General features: G+C 44.7%; 1 protein-coding gene across 7 annotated transcripts in view; it reads left to right on the top strand.

The window, feature by feature from the left end:
- FGGY (FGGY carbohydrate kinase domain containing) overlaps positions 1 to 17236 on the top strand; it is a 422532-nt gene that overhangs the window by 327864 nt on the left and 77432 nt on the right. For all 7 annotated transcript variants that reach the window (XM_082834792.1, XM_082834791.1, XM_082834790.1 and 4 more), the window contains 3 exons: positions 3494 to 3568; positions 9381 to 9501; positions 15526 to 15620. In XM_082834792.1, coding sequence (XP_082690918.1) covers positions 3494 to 3568; positions 9381 to 9501; positions 15526 to 15620 — 291 coding nt within the window. The remainder of the gene's footprint in view (positions 1 to 3493; positions 3569 to 9380; positions 9502 to 15525; positions 15621 to 17236) is intronic.

The following is a 17236-nucleotide window of genomic DNA, read 5'->3' as shown; positions in this document are numbered from 1 at the left end:
GTCCATGTAATAAATTCCTTCTAGAAATTCTTCCCAGGAATAAGTTTGTCTCTCTTGAAGCACAGGTATGTTTCATTTGTCATAAAAGAAAGGCCACGTCATCCATTATATGTCCCTCTTTTGCCATAGCTACTAGTAAGCAAGCTCAGGAGTTAAATTTAGTGCTCATTTACACTGATGATCTCATTCTCAATTTCTGAAGACAAGAAGCTATCTTCTCTTTCCTTCCTATGATTTTGAATCTCTGAAGGCACTAGAAATTTAGAGACGGGCCCTTGACATCTTTTTGCTTGAATATCAGTACTTTGGGGAAGTTCTCATGAATATTTGCTGGGATTAAGGAAGCAAAATCTAGTGATATTTTACCCCTCCTCTCTTATGGGTTCTTACTAATTGAGAAGAACATCAGAGCCAGTTATTGTCAATACAGAGCCCTGGGGTTCCTAATAACTTAATAGGAGAATGACTCTTTTTTTTTTTTTTTTTTTTTTTACATCTTTATTGGAGTATAATTGCTTTACAATGGTGTGTTAGTTTCTGCTTTATAACAAAGTGAATCGATTATACATATACATATGTTCCCATATCTCTTCCCTCTTGCGTCTCCCTCCCTCCCACCCTCCCTATCCCACCCCTCCAGGCGGTCGGTCACAAAGCACCGAGCTGATCTCCCTGTGCTATGCGGCTGCTTCCCACTAGCTATCTACCTTACGTTTGGTAGTGTATATATGTCCACGCCTCTCTCTCGCTTTGTCACAGCTTACCCTTCCCCCTCCCCATATCCTCAAGTCCATAGGAGAATGACTCTTATATAAAAAGTCAAATTCCTCCCCTACCCCCATCACAGTTTATCCACCTCTGGCACTCGGGACCCTCCTGTGGATAGATGTGTGTCTGCCAAGCAGACACACACCCAACCACGTGGAGGGTCACGGCTTGACTCGCATCTCATTGATGACCAGCGATAGGAGGCCAGAGGCAGCCTACCTTCTGGGCTGGCTCTGGAGGAGAGCTCTAAACTGTGGCCCGATCAACTTTCCCAACAGACCACCAACAGAGATGCTGTTGAGGCCCAGTCAGTTTTGGAGATGAGTTAAAGAGAGACCATTTATGACTAGTGATCTTTACCCAGGACCAATGCACGCCCTGGGGCTGGTTGCTCACACAGGGTGTTCAGCTGAGGGGGGCATAGGGCAGGGCTGACATCCTGTCCACTCTGCTCCTTTTTAAAATTCACTCTTCCAGATGGGATGCCTTTTGCATTTAGTCCATCTGGAGGGAGCACCTTTTTCTAATTCACACGAAGACTCCGTATAAGCTACAGGGTGACTACTTTTACTCCAATCTCGTACAAGCCACTCCTCTGATGAGGAAGGGTAAGTGTGGAGTTTGCGGGAGCGGGTAGAGCATGCAGTAAGCAACTAGAAGTGATGGTCCAGTGTTTTTCTCTCTTGGGGCATGGAGGAAATATACCCCTCCACCTCTGTGAATATATGAGGGGCTGAGGTAGTAAATACTGTCCTCTCATAATTGTATAATATGACAGAGAAGGATAGGATGTTAGGAGAGAGAATGGTGTGCAGAAGGAAAAAGGAGCATTGAAGTGTCACTTACACATTCAGCAAATATTAACTTAGTGCCACTATGTGCCAGGCGCAGTGGCAAGCATGGGAGATACTGTGGTGAGTAACACAGTCTGTCGGGACACCTAGGTTTGGGCTTCATGAACCTCTGGACTCTCTCTTAAGCGAATTATTTTCTCCTCTGTGAAATGAACTTCTGTGATATCTGTGTTGCTCGTGTTCTCCTAGTTCTAACATTCTTATGGTTCATTTAGGTCTCTAGGGACCTTTCCGAGAGATGTTCCTTCAGAGTTATTGGCTGGGGAACATGCATCTTTAGAGCTCCTTTCTGATTTCGCATGCAAACCTCTCATGCTCCTGTGTGTTCAAATCAAAGCCATTATTCTCACTGACTGACCCCATGATCTTCCAAAAAAGAAAAAACCTATCAGCAGGTAGCACTACTGAATTTAGGAATACCCCCTTCCGCCAACTTAGATGAGTAATCAGAACAGCTGGAACACAAGTTGCTAAGTGAGGACAGGAAAGATTAGACACTGGCAAAGAAAGCAGGGCTGACCCCGGGCAGAATCACTCATAGAAGACAGGGAAGGTGCTTCTGCTTCAGAATGAGGGCAACGGGGGGAGAGTTTTTCACATGATCAATTTGCATTTGAGAATAAGCACTAGCTCCCTTGTAGAGAGGAACAAGGACCATTAGAAACAGGAAGGTTTGATCAGGAGCTATTTTAGCAATCGGGAAGGATGCGATGGAGGCCTGGATTAAGGAGGTGAGTGACAGTGAGGACAAAGAGAGGGGATGGCTTCAAAAAAGATTCTGGAGCTCAAATGTATAGGACTTGGAGACTGATTAGATCCTGGAAGGGAGAGAAAAGTCAGGGGAAAGTGTTCCCAGGTTTCTGGTTTGGGCAGTGGAGTGGTATCTGTGCCCTGTAACAGTCCAAGGCTGGCCCCTTAATCCCCTCTGGGGGTGGAATCTGGAGAGAATAATAAATGGGGCTGGAGCAATGAAGGACAGGGACCTTGGTAGACCACTAGGCTCTCCTATTTTAGTACAGACTGCATGTCACCTCCTCATTGAACTCAGGACCATATACACTGTAGGGCCTGAGAAAAAGTATGTTACGTGAATTAATTTTGTAATGAAAATCTAAAGTGAACTCTGGCATTGATGCCCACCAACTTCAGACTAGGCTTGAAGAAACCAGCAGCCTTCACCCTCTAGAAATGTCCCAAGCGGACACCATCATGAATGGGAGACATGAAAGTGAGACTGTGAACAAGTCTTGAAACCACCCAAATCCAACATCCTGTTCAGTTCTGGAATCTCTCAGAAATTGACATACTCCATATAAGCATGTGGTTCCGATTGACTCTAATGGGATTCCCTGGTAAACCACAGATTCTAAATTATCCCCTAGTAGGTATCACATTTATAGTAGACATGTTATTTTACTCTGAATACCCCCTGGATGCTGGTCCACTGAATTCTGACAGTAGCAGAACTAGGAATAAGATCACCTTTTACTAGAGTGCCACTGCTACGTGTTCATCTCTACAAGCCAAAAAGAATAGGTGTTTGTAAGAAAAGAATAATGTTTTTAAAGAAGAAACATATTTAATTCCATGCTAAGAAATATCAAACACGATCTCCTAAAAAAAAAAATTTCCTTATAGTATTTGTTTTATTTTTCTTTAATCCAAGGCAAGGCATTTTCTTTGGGGGAAGAAGGGATACTTTTTCCCAGGTCTGGAGATTAAACAATTCAGTAGTCACTTCACGTTCAGCTTACAAAAAGGGGATTTGCATATGAACTTGTTTCGGCAAGAAAACACATCTGAACGTGTTTCATGGGAACTATCTCTAACCATGGCGCCATCTCCTTCTTTTCTTTTCTTCATCCCTACAGGTCACCGGATTGAAACTATCTCAGGACCTCGATGATCTTGCCATTCTCTACCTGGCCACAGTTCAGGCCATTGCTGTAAGACAATTTAATGCCATTTTTAAAGAGACTTAGATCTGTTAACAAACTTTAGACCACATACTCCCCAAGATACATCATATGCTTTTGTGACAAAGATTCTAGGGAGCTTGCCAAAAATAGATGCTCGTCTGTGCAGAAGGAAATTCTAAAGGTCTTTACCTGCTTTACTAGTAGCCTCACATAGCTGAAAGCTAAAAGGAGTTAAAGGCTTTGAACATCATGCTTACCATCTATCTAATTTGTCTTCTGAGTTCATTAAATAGAAGCAAGGAAGTAGATGCCATGTATGCTTGCATTAAGGAGAGCTGGCGTTAAGATGGTCCAAATTTATAAAACACGTGGTATTGTTCACTTTGCAAAAGGATCCAGTCTGGGGTTCCTTTAAATAGTAAGCTTCCTTGGAGCATGAAAATGTTTATTTTTATAATTAGCTGCTCAAATGAGAGGTTTGGTTGGTTAGGGAAGGAGAAAGGGGGGAATTTAAAGTGTTAGAAGCTTCTAAACTGAAGATCAATCAAAAATGAAAACAAACTCCTAGAAGCCCAAACATCATTGTCCAAGGACTCTTATTCTCTAGAGGTGATCCATGAGTGAGCTACAGAAGGGTTCTAAACCCTGAAATCACACACGAAAGTTTGCACGTGTGTGCGTGTTAGAAATTGCATTTGAAGGGAGTGGGTCATGCCTTTCAGGATCTCAGAGCTGGTAGGAACCCCAAGATAACAGTTAATCCAGTGAGGCTTAGCTGATCTGGAAAGAACATTGGGGACCAATAGAAAGGAAAAAATCAGTTCACTGAATTCAGAGTCAAAATTTATTTTTCAGAAATATACCTATTTAAACAAAGTACTTTTGTTTATTCATGCTATATGGACATATTTATATGCTATTCAGTCTCTTTCTCCACATACCACTTTCATATCCTCATTGCTTCAAATAATAGAATTACATGCATTTTTTTCTGTATATCCATGTCATCAACAAAATTGCTTTTCTTATGTTTAGATTTATCCAGGTACCAAGTTCACACAATAAGAGAGCAGAATTGGCCAACTCAATTAGATTAAACAGTCCTTCTTAGCTTATAGACCAATTTGACTGTATCTTCCTGAAACAACTATCTTATTAACAGCCTGTCCAGTTCAGTAATATCAGTCAGCCTGCTTTATTTATGGTAACTTGGTCAAAAAAAGACAATTCTGACGTCTATCAAAATGGCGGGAGTTGACTACCATGAAAAAATGAAAATGGAGAACAAAAATATGCATCAGTAATAAAGACAGTTATTTAGCAATCCTGCTTTACAGTAAAGATAATAATAATATTGATAAATAATATAGTTTGGGGATATTATGTACCAGGAACTATGCCAAATATTTTACATACGTTATCTGACTTTACCTTATGAGGGAAGTATAATCCCCCTTCCGAAGATTAGAATCTAAGCCTCAATAAGGTTAATTAACTTGATCGGTTTCATACAGCTAGTAAGTGGCAGAGCTGGGATTTGAACCCACAGCTTTCTAAAATAAAACTAGGTACACGATGAATTGAGGAGCTTTTTTTGTTTTTGTTTCGTTTTGAATTTTATTTATTTTTTATATAGCAGGTTCTTATTAGTTAATCTATTTTATACATATTAGTGTATCTATGTCAATCCCAATCTCCCAATAATTGAGGAGCTTTTATTTTCTGATCTTAATATCACTGTGTAAAAAGTCTTACAGTGGAATGAGCCACTTGCATTAAAATAAATAATCCTGGAAAATCAGAGCTGTGTGAGGCTCTTCCTTCTGAGTCCATGCTAAGAGGGGGACATGAAGAACGAGACCACACAGATGAGCCAAGGGGCACCAGTGATGACAACCACTGGTCCCTCTCACTGACACCCACTCTCTGTGCCAGGCACCAAACAGGGTACTACACCCACCTGTGAGTAACCCAGTCAGTAGGTGGGATTGTCCTCATTTTACAGACAGAGGGAACACTGCTTGCCAGGGTCAAACAGCTAGTGTATGGTCGAGTCAGAATCTGAACCTCTGTCTACTCTTAGGCTTTTGCTCTTTCCACGTTACCGTGCTGCAATTCTCTTTGATCGCTTTGTAAAAGCTACATGATTGAAATAAGCCTTCAGGCATTCCTGAGAACAGTTTTGATTTGACACATCTTAGACAACATCATTAATTTGGCCAGGATTGTCTCACAGAGGTCCCCTTACTGGTAAGAAGTCCAAGAATGTATAAATTAGGTTAAACCTAATGCAGGCTGAGGGCTGGGGAGGGCTGGGATGGGAGAAAGCCAACTGCATTTTCCCAAATACTACACACTTGGAAAATCAATTTTGTATGTAATGGGCCGTACATATATTAAAAGCTATCATATTTATTCTGTCCATTGTTTTAATGACCTTTATAATACCATGAAGAGAAGGCAATTTAAGACAGATTTTTCGATAAGGCTATGTTGTATAGTCAATTGAGCTGTGAGGAGTTCAGTCTGTTTTGCAAAAGTATCTGGGCATTCTGATCTTTTAGTGCCTTTGTGCATTTTAATGTGCATTTTAATGAAGCATTCTGATAACAGATATTTTCCCATGATGTTCACCTTGAAAAAAAAAATGTGTTCATTGACTCTGAATATAGCCTTTACACCTATTTGTTGTGAAGTTAAAGTTAAGCAAATTCTTCTCTGTAGTAATATCTACGGTTGATATTTTGTAAGAATGGGATGAAATTAGAGAGATTGTAATGAAGTTAACTTGGGACTATGCAAAACCCTCCATGAAGTGAAATTCTCTCTTGACCAAGCTTAATTGAAGGAACTGTCAAACACCCAGCTTATTCATAGCTTGTTCATCTATAGCTTTCTTTGCAGAATAGACCCTTAAAAAGTACTATTTGCATTTGAAGTCTCTCCATTTGCATTTGGTTCTGTACATTCCCAGTGGAATAGCCTAATTTTAATTTAAATTTCTCTGTGAAAACATTTTTTCCAGAAAGGTGAGCACAAAATCATTTTAGCACAAAGCCCTTTGGTGGGGCATTTAAGGAGGGTGGAGTGTTTCACACAGTGGCGTCTGGGACACCGAAAGGGAAGGCCCTGTAACTAACCGGGCAGCCCGAGTGGGAAATTCCTGCTGACAATGCCACATGGGCGAGAGACAGGCTGTCACAGCCCCTCTGGAGCGAGTGCCTCTTGTTTGGATTGCTTCTTGCCTTTTCCCAGGGAATGTGCTTTGTGTTACTCTCCTCTCAGGCCTGCTAATCACATGAGCCCTCAGGTCTCTGATTTTAGAAACATCAGAAATATCAATTTTGCATGGCATTTCCACGCATATTGGGAGGCAGCTTCCCCTCCCCTAAGGCAGATTGCATGGCTTTAGGCAAACTATAGAAATCCTAAATGGCGATAATAATATGCAGTTTTTGAGTGTTTCATGAAATTAGAGGTGATATTAAGGAGCATAACAGAGTGCCTAGCATAGAGCTAACAACCAGATTAGCTCTCATTTCTAAACACCCTCCCTGTACTGGACACTCCTATGAGCTTCAGATACGCTGTCTACAGCAGCAAACTTGTAAGATAGATGTTACTGTATTTCAGCAAGTCTAAGACCACATTTTAAATTTTTGTTGCATGTTAGCATTTCAGACAATCCATGGAGTTATCAAATGAAAAATATGGTGTTATTCTTCCCATTTTTAAAATGAGAATTGAGTCATGGAAAGGTTAGGTATGGATTTGATTCAAGAAATAGGTGAAATGCCTGAATGCCATCCCAGCTTTTTTTAAATTCAAAAGCCATGCTCTTATCTCCTGCAGATTCATGCCCCTGGAGTACACTAGGGTTACCTGGAATCCACCGACACCAAATGATCCATGGTAGATGTAAGGGCATTTGTAGAACGCCTGAAATTAGTTATAATATTATTTTATATATGACTCTTTTCTGGGGAGGTCAGTAGGTTTTATCATATTCTCAGGAGGGTTCATGACCCCCCAAAAGCTTAAGGAAGAACATCTGGGGATAATCAGCCATGTTCAATAAGCAGGGTCTGGCCGCATAGGGTACAACATGTTTTAATTTTTTTTTTAACACACGACATCTGCGGAGGATCTTTGGCGGCCCAAGTTTTACCTAATCCATATTCTTACCAGATTCACTAATAACTTCAACAAACCTGAAGTCTATGGGCTGGAAATCTTGGTTCTGGACTGCCCCCATCCCTCATCATTTACTACACAGCAATCAGGATTTCACACACCCCCGGTCCCCAGATCACCCTCTAGCCCTGCCTCTCCCAGAGGCACCCCCTGGCCCCAGGGAGACAGCTCTCCGGAGAGTCCTGTGAAAGAAGCTTCTACATCCCGCCCCCCCACGGGGGTCAGGGGAGCATCCTGATAACCTCCTAAACCCTCTTCCTTTACTTTGGTTAAGCCTCTGGTGCTGCATGCCCTCAGGCTGAACTGTCTTCTCCTCCTCTGTGCACCTGAACACCGTCTTCCCAGCACCACTGTCACACCTTCAGCGAATCTGTGATACTCTTCTGTCCAGCCCGAATCCCGCCTTCTTGGTGGTGGCAACATCTCTGGCCTCCCAGATCCTTGACCTCCGTATTCTCTCTTGACCTCCTCCTCCCCCTTGACCTTCTCCTCCATCCGCTTCAGCCCCTCACTCCCATGTGCACACCTGGGACTTGGTCATCCCCCAAAGTTGCTTACTCCCTGAATATCTCAAGGGCTATCTTGCCAACAAAAAACCCTCTCCCTCATTTCTCCCCAGAGCCACTTTCTCAATCGTCGCCATGCGGCTGCCTCCTGAGGTCATATCACAGTTCATCTTTTTTGTTTTTAATCCTTCTCTCAAAAAAAAAAAAAAAAAATGATGATTTTTGGACTTCCAGTTTTCGAACTTCCTAGGAAATTATGATTTTTTAGATACTCGAATACCCTAGCTAAAAGTAATGACTTACACATTAAGATTCACCTCGATGACCCTGTGGTAGCAGTCTCTTGTCAAGCATCAGTAATTTTTACTTTAGTGAACTGAGCAAGACAAGAACGATAGATAACACATTTTCAGAAGAAAGGAAGACACAAGGGCTGAAATGAAAATATGGTGAAGCCATAGCATATGGCATGTGGTTTCTGCATCATCCGAGATCACTAAGGACCGACTGGGAATGGATTCTCGCACTGGAAGCCTCCTTATTAGAACCACTACCTGGTTTCAGGTGGTAACAAAGGTTCTTTTGCCAGCCTGAAGTCTTGTGTCCTACCTTCTTTGTGCAATTCAAGCCCTCTTTCCATGTTTCTGCTGCTGAGTTTGTTGGTGCCATTTCCAAGGAACAAACTTCTTTAGTTCCTCTTTAGGGAAGGGAAACTGACTCAGAGATCTCCAACTGTTATCATTGGAGTAGAGCTGCCAATGACTCCATTCCCCGTACCTCATGGAGGACCTGGGCCATAATGGACACTCATCAAATATGTATTTGAACGAACTGTGTTAATATGCACCGTGTTAACATTGTCAACTCTTTTTGTCAACATTGTATAACTACTGATAGAAGCAAATGGTGCAATGATTCAGAAGATTTTGGAGTCAGGCAGGCCCAGGTTGGAATTCCCGCTCTGCAACTTAATATAATGGTGTGATCACGGGCAATGTAATCTTTAGTCCTGACTTTCTGAGGTAGTGTATCTAGAGCTCCTAGTGCGGCATCTAGTACTGGGTAAACACTTAGTAAATGTTCCCGATCAATTTACCTTTGCTACCGTACTGATGCCTTCTTCTGTTCTTCCCTTTAAGTTCGGGACGCGCCTCATTATAGAGGCCATGGAGTCAGCAGGGCACTCGATCAGCACCCTTTTCCTCTGTGGGGGCCTCGGCAAGAACCCCCTTTTTGTGCAAATGCATGCGGACATTACCGGTAAGTCTAAGAAGAAGGAGAGAAAGTCATTGTAGGCTTGGCAGCAAATGGGCTTGGCCAAGATCTAGACAGGGTAGAGAATAGGAAGATATAAGTAGTGTGGCAAATTATTTTGAGTATTTATGTTAAAATGTATTTTTTTTCTTAAGACAGCTATGGTTGTCACAGTGGGGAAAGTGACTTCTATGTGTATCTAACTATTGGGTCATGGTAAGAAATGAGACACAAGAGGTCAGCAAGGACTAGATCTTAATTCAAGTATTTACTCAACAGTCTTGAGTACCTCTTCTGATCCCACCCACTGCGGGCAGTATTGAAAATACAGAGATGAAGACATGATCCCTGCCCCCAGGGAGCTCAGGGGGCAGACAGCAGACATGTCAAATCCAGTGTGGCAAGAGCTCTGAGTGAGAAAAGCACAGGGTATTGGGGAAACACCATGGGCCACCTCGCCCTGGTTTGGACCTGTGACGGTGCACAGCAAGTGACTGGAGGAAGTGATAAGGAAACCGTTTGAAGAAAGATTGCAGAGCCCAGCCATGGTGGAAGCTGTGGGTGTCTGGCTGCAGATGGGGGTTTGGACCCTAAGACCCCCAAGATCCTGTGATTCCTTCTCGGCTCATCAGAATCAGGGATCGTGACACAGACGGAGAGAATCCAGGGTAATGGGCTGATCTCTCTGTGTGATATGAGCAGACAAAAGCAGAGCAGGATCTGTAGGGCAGACCCCTGGGCCCCAAGGAAGGGGCCCCATAGGCAGGAGGCTTGCTGCTGTCCCAGAGGCTGGCCTGGGCTTCCATCCCTCTAGACCTGTGCCCTCATGCCCCTTGCTCCTTTCTCTCCCCGTGTCTCCTGGGGACTGATGTCCCCCCTCCCTACCCCATCCCGGGGTGGCCAGGCACCAGGGCTGGGCAAGGATAGGGAAGGAGGAGAGAACTGGACCCTGCTCACAGCCCCACCTCCAGTCTCATCTGAGCCCACCCTCCACTGGCCTCCATTCATCATGATCTCTTGCTGTCCCCTGTCCCCTGGATCCCTTACCTCTGGCAGCTGGGTGGGTCCAGGTTTCTGCCCCTGACTCTCCCTTCCCCCTCCAGGCCATGCAGATCCCTGCAGGTGAGAGCTTTCCCAATCATGATGGGCAACATCTAGCCCCTGCACATCGTGAGATCAAACTAAATAAGTTACTGATCCCCATCTTAGAGGTGGGGAGGCTGAGGCACAGCCAGAGAACAGTATCAAAAAGCACACAGTCTAAGGGTAAACATATAAAAATAAGTATAGAAATGACTGCCATTAACCACGCTCCCACTCTGTGTTGATATGAATCACCCTATTTACATTTAATCCGCACACACCACCAAAAGGTAGAAATTGGTGTCCCCATCTTACAGACAAGGAAACAGGGTCAGGAAGGTGAGTTAAATTAACTGTCCAACGTCAGACACCCAGTAGGGGCAGGACCAGGATTGTACCAGGTGTGTCCAGGCCCAGCGTCCCCTACACTATGCTCTGACCCAGGTTTCCTAACTTTTCTGCCCTGTTTGTAACCATTTGATGATGATGACTCCTTTCCTAAAGTGTCCAGAACCTATGGAAGTAGGCCATTCTGAGGCAGAAAGAAGAAAGACGTAAAAAGGAGCTCAGATTACCTTCGATTTCCCCTAGGAGAAAAGCCATGGCTACATTTTATCTCAAAGTCAGCTAGCTTGTTCAAGTACGGTTCAGACTTAAAATCTGATCTGTGAGTGACTTTTTAATTTCCAGGCTCCAAATAGCCCCCAAAACTTCCTACCTGGATTCAGGAGGGGAGATAAAATCAACCTTGGCTAACACATCACCCAAGGGAATGGGAAACAGGGCCCCCAAGAGCAGGGTAGCCTGTGTGACCCAGGTCCTGACTCTGCACCGCTGCTCCAGCCTTTATGAAAGTGAGTTCTCTTCCAGGCCTCACACCCCTGAGCTGACTCAGAAGCAGGGTTGCAGTGGCTTCAGAGAAAGTTCTGCTTTGGAAACTGTTCTCCTTCAGGCTCATGAATGAAAAGGCTGTTAATCGTTATTTGGATTCCAATTGAAACTGGACCCTTTGTCTCTGACTATGGACCAGTTACAGTTCCGGACAAAGGGGCCTTTTCTTTGGCCTGAAACTCCTCTGCCTTGGGAAGCCGGTGATTGACAAGTGATGGCAAAGTGCATCTGCCTTTAAATGCTTTGGGTTCTGCTAAACTCATTAATGCGTCAGATAAAATAGTTCACATTCCAGGCAAAGCTGCCTTCTTCCTCTCCTTCACCCAGCATTCTGAGAAAAGAACACATTTGCATTTGTTTCTGCAAAAGATGGGTACACAAGCCGGGGGTGTATAGGTAGAGTGTTTGGTGCCTTTAAACGTTGTAATTGCTCTAGTTTTCCTGCAAAGAAAGCTGTAGAAAGAACCATAGACCTGGTACATGATTCTCAGGAATAACATGTGAAAAACACGGTGGGATTTGGGAGATGCTTTGGAGATAGTGTGGAGTAATGGAAAGAGCAGGGGACCAGCTCTGTGACTTTGGGCAAGTTGCTTTACCTCTCTGAGCCTCATTTCCCTCTTCTGAAAGGTAGAGATAATATTATTTCCCTCATATAGATCATGCTGAGGAATAAATACTCACATGTTTGTGAGCACCAATCTCTGTGCTTCACTTAAAATAGGTGTTCAATAAATGTTAGCTCACTTCTTCCCTGAAGGCAGCCCCACGCCAGAAAGGTGGTGCGTTTCAGAAAAAAAGAAGTTAAATATTTTTTAAGCAAATCTTTGCCATTTGGGGAACAGTCTGCTCCTGCTCTGGGCAAGCAGGGAGAGTAGGGTTTTGCCAACTTGGGAAATGTCCTCTACGTGAGGAGGAAGAATCTCGTTGTACCCTGGGCATATAGTTAACTGTGGTTTCAAGAAATACTTGGTGTGTACTAAGTAATTGTAGGTTTCCCTCACTGACTTGGGACTAAATGTTCCCCCTGAATTTTGTTTTGTAGAATTCTGGCAGTTTCCGTAGGGGTTTCCCTCTTCCCGCCTTATTCATTATTTCACTCATTTACTCCTTCATGTATTCATTCTCTGAGTACACATGCTGAGCTTGGCGCGAGCATGCAAAGAAGAACAATAACGTCCTGCCAAGAGGGCCATTACAAACAGAAAAGTGCTCTCGTGCTCTGACCACTGTCCAGCGAGGACGGGGTACCCAGAGGACGTTGGTGGCAGCGTGAGTCAGATCCAGGCAGAGAACAGATGACACACTCAGATTGGATTAACTGGAGAACAGTCGAATAAAGGGTCTATTTACAGAGGTGTGGGCAGGGTTGAGGGAAACCCCGGTCACCAGGCGGTACCGTGGGGCTGCCCGCAGTCTGACCACCCCTAGGCTTGCAGGGGCTGGGGCAGGAGGTGACCCACCTGCGACTGAGGGGCTATGTGAAGAGGGGCCTCGTGGCTGGAGACGAGCTCAGTCCAGGATGTGGCCGGAGGACAAGGGGGCTACAGACTTGGTCCACACGGCAGTGTCCCAGGACCCAGAACAGGTGTTGGGGCCGAGGTGAGAAGAGGGTGGGAATAACTGAGATACGGTAAACATTAAGAATCATAATAGCTAATGCCAATTTAGTGCCTCCTCTAAGCACTTTTAACCCTCACAGCAACTCTGTGAGATCAATGGAAGTTTAACCTCATTTTGCATCTGGGAAAACAGGCACAGAGAGGTTAAGTAACTTACCTAGGATCACACAGCTAAGGCAGGGAGGAAGCCAGAATTCAAACCCTGGCAGCTTGGCTCCAGAGCACTTTGGGCTGCAACTGGAGAGCTGATGGGGGATCCACCCGGCTCCTCTGGTTTCCCGTTCCCAAGGAGAGGGGCCTGTGAGTAGTTCCTCCCTGCTCAGAGCAGTGAAGCTTTGACAGGGTAAGGAGGGCTAGGAGGCAAACAGCATGTGGAGTGCTGTCTTCTAAAAAGTCCCAGGGCCATGGGATGCTCATGGTCACACCCCCGTCCCCATGATCCCCAGACTCTGCAAAGGCTTGCGGTGCTCTCTCCTGATGCAACCAACACAGCCCTTCCACGTGGCCTGGTGTCTTTCCTGCCCCTCTGGATGGTTGATGGGCAACCTGCCCCATCCTTTCCCTGTGGTCCACTTTCCAACCCAGATGGAGTGCATGGAGGAGGGCTTCACCCCTCACTGAGATTCATCCTAACAATAGAGGCCACCACTCTCAGGGGCTTATCATAGGCCAGGAAGTGTGTTAAGCCCCATATGTGCCCTTTTTCATGGATCCTCACAGCAAACCTGTTATCATCCCCATTTTACACAGGGAGAAACTGAGGCTAAAGGGTTTAAGTGACTTGCTGAAGGACACAGGGCTAGTGGAACCAGGTCTGAGCTTTTCCCAGAGACCCCACCCCACCTGATACTTGTCAGCAAAGTCTCCAGTGCTGGCCCTGCAGTATGGGGCTGGTATTCCTAAGTCCACTGGGATATGTGTGGGAATTCTTCCCCCCACCCTCTTTGTCTGGGATGGCTGGGGCAGCTGCCCCAGCCCTGGAGTAGGACAGTGAGTTAGGAGATGGTGGGAGCACAGAGGAGGATGTGTCAGGGAACTCTTGCCAGAAAAGATAGGAAGAGAAATCCAGTCTTTGGAAAAATAATGTCTTGAGTAGAGGAAGATCTCACAGGTCTGGCCACAGAGCTTACCTCTGTGGAGTTTGCTGCCATCTCCTGATTAGCAAATATATTTATATTTTATGTACGTTTCATTTCATATACACACACATATAAAATACTAAGAATTCTAAATTATTCCTATTCACCTTAAGTCCACTGTGAACCTTCAGCCTCTGGGAGTTGTCATGTGGAGTGTTCCTCCCTGCCTGGTGGACCCCTACTCATCCTTCAAATGCTTGTTTAATCCTGAGCTCCCCTGCTCTGACCCCCTTCCCCATCTCGAAAATTCATTCATTGATCATGTAAGCAGTTACAATGTGCTAGACGCCGCTCTCAATTGCAGGGATTCAGCAGTGGACAAAGAGTCCCTGCCCTCATGGAGCTTAGGTTCTAGCAGGCAAGACAGACAGTAAACAAGAGAAGTAATAGCACGGTGTTGGAAGGCAATGAGGAAATCATGAGGCGGGTAAGGGATGTTGTGGGTAAGTTGTCATTTCACTTCAGATGGTCAGGAAAGATGCAGTGGGGAGGGATGTTTGCACAGACTTGCAGGAGGGAGTTGCCATGGGGACATCTCGAAGCAAGTGACCCAGACAGAAGGAACAGCACGAGCAAGGGCCCTGAAGCAGATTCAAGAAAGGGCAAGGAGGCCGGGCAGTGCGGCCCAGAGGAGAGGGGAAGCCAATCAGGGTGGGAGAAGTGGCACCGATCCTGGAGGGCCTTGTCAGCCTTGGTAAGGGCTTTGGCTTGTACTCTGAGGCCCCTGAAGGAAGGATTCATCATACCCTCTCTCACTACTTCCCTTTCCTTAGTGCATCTCAGTTGGAGACCCAACCCCCTGTGTGGCCTTTATCTCTCTCTCATCCATCTCCCCTTTGAGACCTGAATAGCAGGACAGTCTTATTCATCTCTATATCACTGGCCCCACAGAGCGCTTCGTAAATGTTTGTTTGACTACTTAAAATGGCAGGTAGCAGCTAGCAGAAGCCTGGAAAACCTGGGCAGAAAGGTCTCCTGAGTTCAGATACATATAGATAGATAGATGATTGATAAATAGATAGATAGATAGATAAATATAGATATAGATACAGATATAGATATAGATATATGGTGCTGGCTTCCAGGGGACCCTTGGCTACTGCAGCAGCAGGCAGAGGCAGTGAAATCCTTTAGAACCAGGTAATCCCAAAGAACAGGGAACTGCAAGGGGGAGAGGAGGAGCACTGCTGCTGCCTTTACATCAGGTGTTTGTGCTGCTGGAGCTGCTGGCCGGCTCCCCGCGTGGCCCCTGGCCCTACTACTCCCTAACCAAGGTGTGGCCTTGTCCTGCGCAGGCATGCCTGTGGTCCTGTCGCAAGAGGTGGAGTCTGTTCTCGTGGGTGCTGCTATTCTGGGGGCCTGTGCCTCGGGGGATTTCGCTTCTGTACAGGTACGTGAGGACCAAGGGGTGGGCCGTGGCCCCTCCCCTGTCTGGGGCTGTCCTTCCTCTTGACAGCAGCTCATGTCTTGCAAAGCACGCACAGGATATAATTAAGAAATGATAGGTTCCAGCCAGGGAAAGCACAAACACTTCTAGCCTCACATATTTTTTGCAGTTTTCATTTGACTTGGCCTCCATTACTGTCAGTTGTTCTGTCTTTCTGTTGGTTTTCTTTTTTTCTCCTTTAAAATAGCTCTTATATTATTTCATTTGAATTTCCCCTTGACCATTTTTCTTTTAGCAAGTGAAGCAGGTAAGGTACAAAACAAATTTTTCATGTGAATTTCTGATTTGTATTTGCTTCTTTCATCTCCATCCACCACTTTTCAAATACCTCTGAGGTCTCTTTCAGCAGGGTACACAAATGAAAATGTTAGTAAAAGGGAGTTAGAAGAAAAAATAAGGAACAAAGATATAGGAAGAAGGAAACAACTCGATGGCAGTGATGGAGCAGACAGTTTGACTCTGAGCTTCCTGGCAGCCGAGACAAAAAAGAACCCATGATAAGTTACATAATTCTTATTTTCAAAAAGAGGAAGCATACTAGTTTCTTTAGGAGACAAAGCTTTTCCTACCACTGAATTGAAAAAGACATTTCACATGTGGGTCTTATGGAGAGACTTTGAGGGGTAAAATAATAGGATTAACAATAGGTTTACAAAAAGGTAGAGAAGCAGTATAGTTTAAGGCTGAAGGCACAAGCTCTGAAGTCAACCCTCACTTGACTTCCAGCTAGTTCTGTAACCTGACCGTTCTGCTTCCACTCCATTTCTTTATCTGTAATAATGATCAGGAGCACATTATGAGTTCTTTCTCTGGACCGGCAGTGTACGTTCAGTCCGGCAACAGCTCTATAATTCCCATTTTATAGTTGAAGAACCTGAGGCAAAAAGAAGTTAAATAACTTGGCTTACGTTGAAGCAGCTAGTAAATGCCGGAACCAAGAAGTCTGGCTCCCAGGTTGTAACTGAAAGTTGAAGAAATATTTGTTCAGCTGAGTCACCAGAGAGCTTACGTGACTTGCCCACGGTCTCAAAGTCAGGACTAGAAGCCAGGTTTTCCACCAGTAGCCCAGTAATGACAACCTTATTTATTGTGACCCTCTTACGTACCAAGAGCTATGCTAGGTGCTTTTCATATAACCTTCCTGCTACCTCTCACAACCCACACAGGCAACAGAGATCCAGAAAGATTACGGAACTCAAGTGTACACTATTGGAAGTGGTCACATGCAAGAGTCTGATACCAATATCTGTGCTCTTTGTGCCACATTTTGGGAAGTGTGGTGCATGGCACCCTGCCAAGCCTCTCAAATTGATGCTTGTGAAATATCCCTTCCAAAGAATTGAACCCACTCATGAATGCTTGTGGATCTTAACTGGAGTTTTTAAACAAAGATGGTAGAGTTGAGTTTTCAACTTTTTTCTGGATTTTCTGGTGCTGTCTCAGAAACATCACATGGAGATGTTTATTTATTGTTGAAATGTCAGTGACTTGTCAGTTATGATTTTAATGTGTTGATTTATGAAGATGTTCTCATAACTAGGTGCCTTGCACTTCCTGGG

This window comes from Leucopleurus acutus (assembly GCF_964270905.1).
Source record: "Leucopleurus acutus genome assembly, chromosome: 2".
NCBI classification, from domain to species: domain Eukaryota; kingdom Metazoa; phylum Chordata; class Mammalia; order Artiodactyla; family Delphinidae; genus Leucopleurus; species Leucopleurus acutus.
Note: the sequence above shows the minus strand (reverse complement) of the source record. Positions and strands in the feature narration are given on the sequence as shown.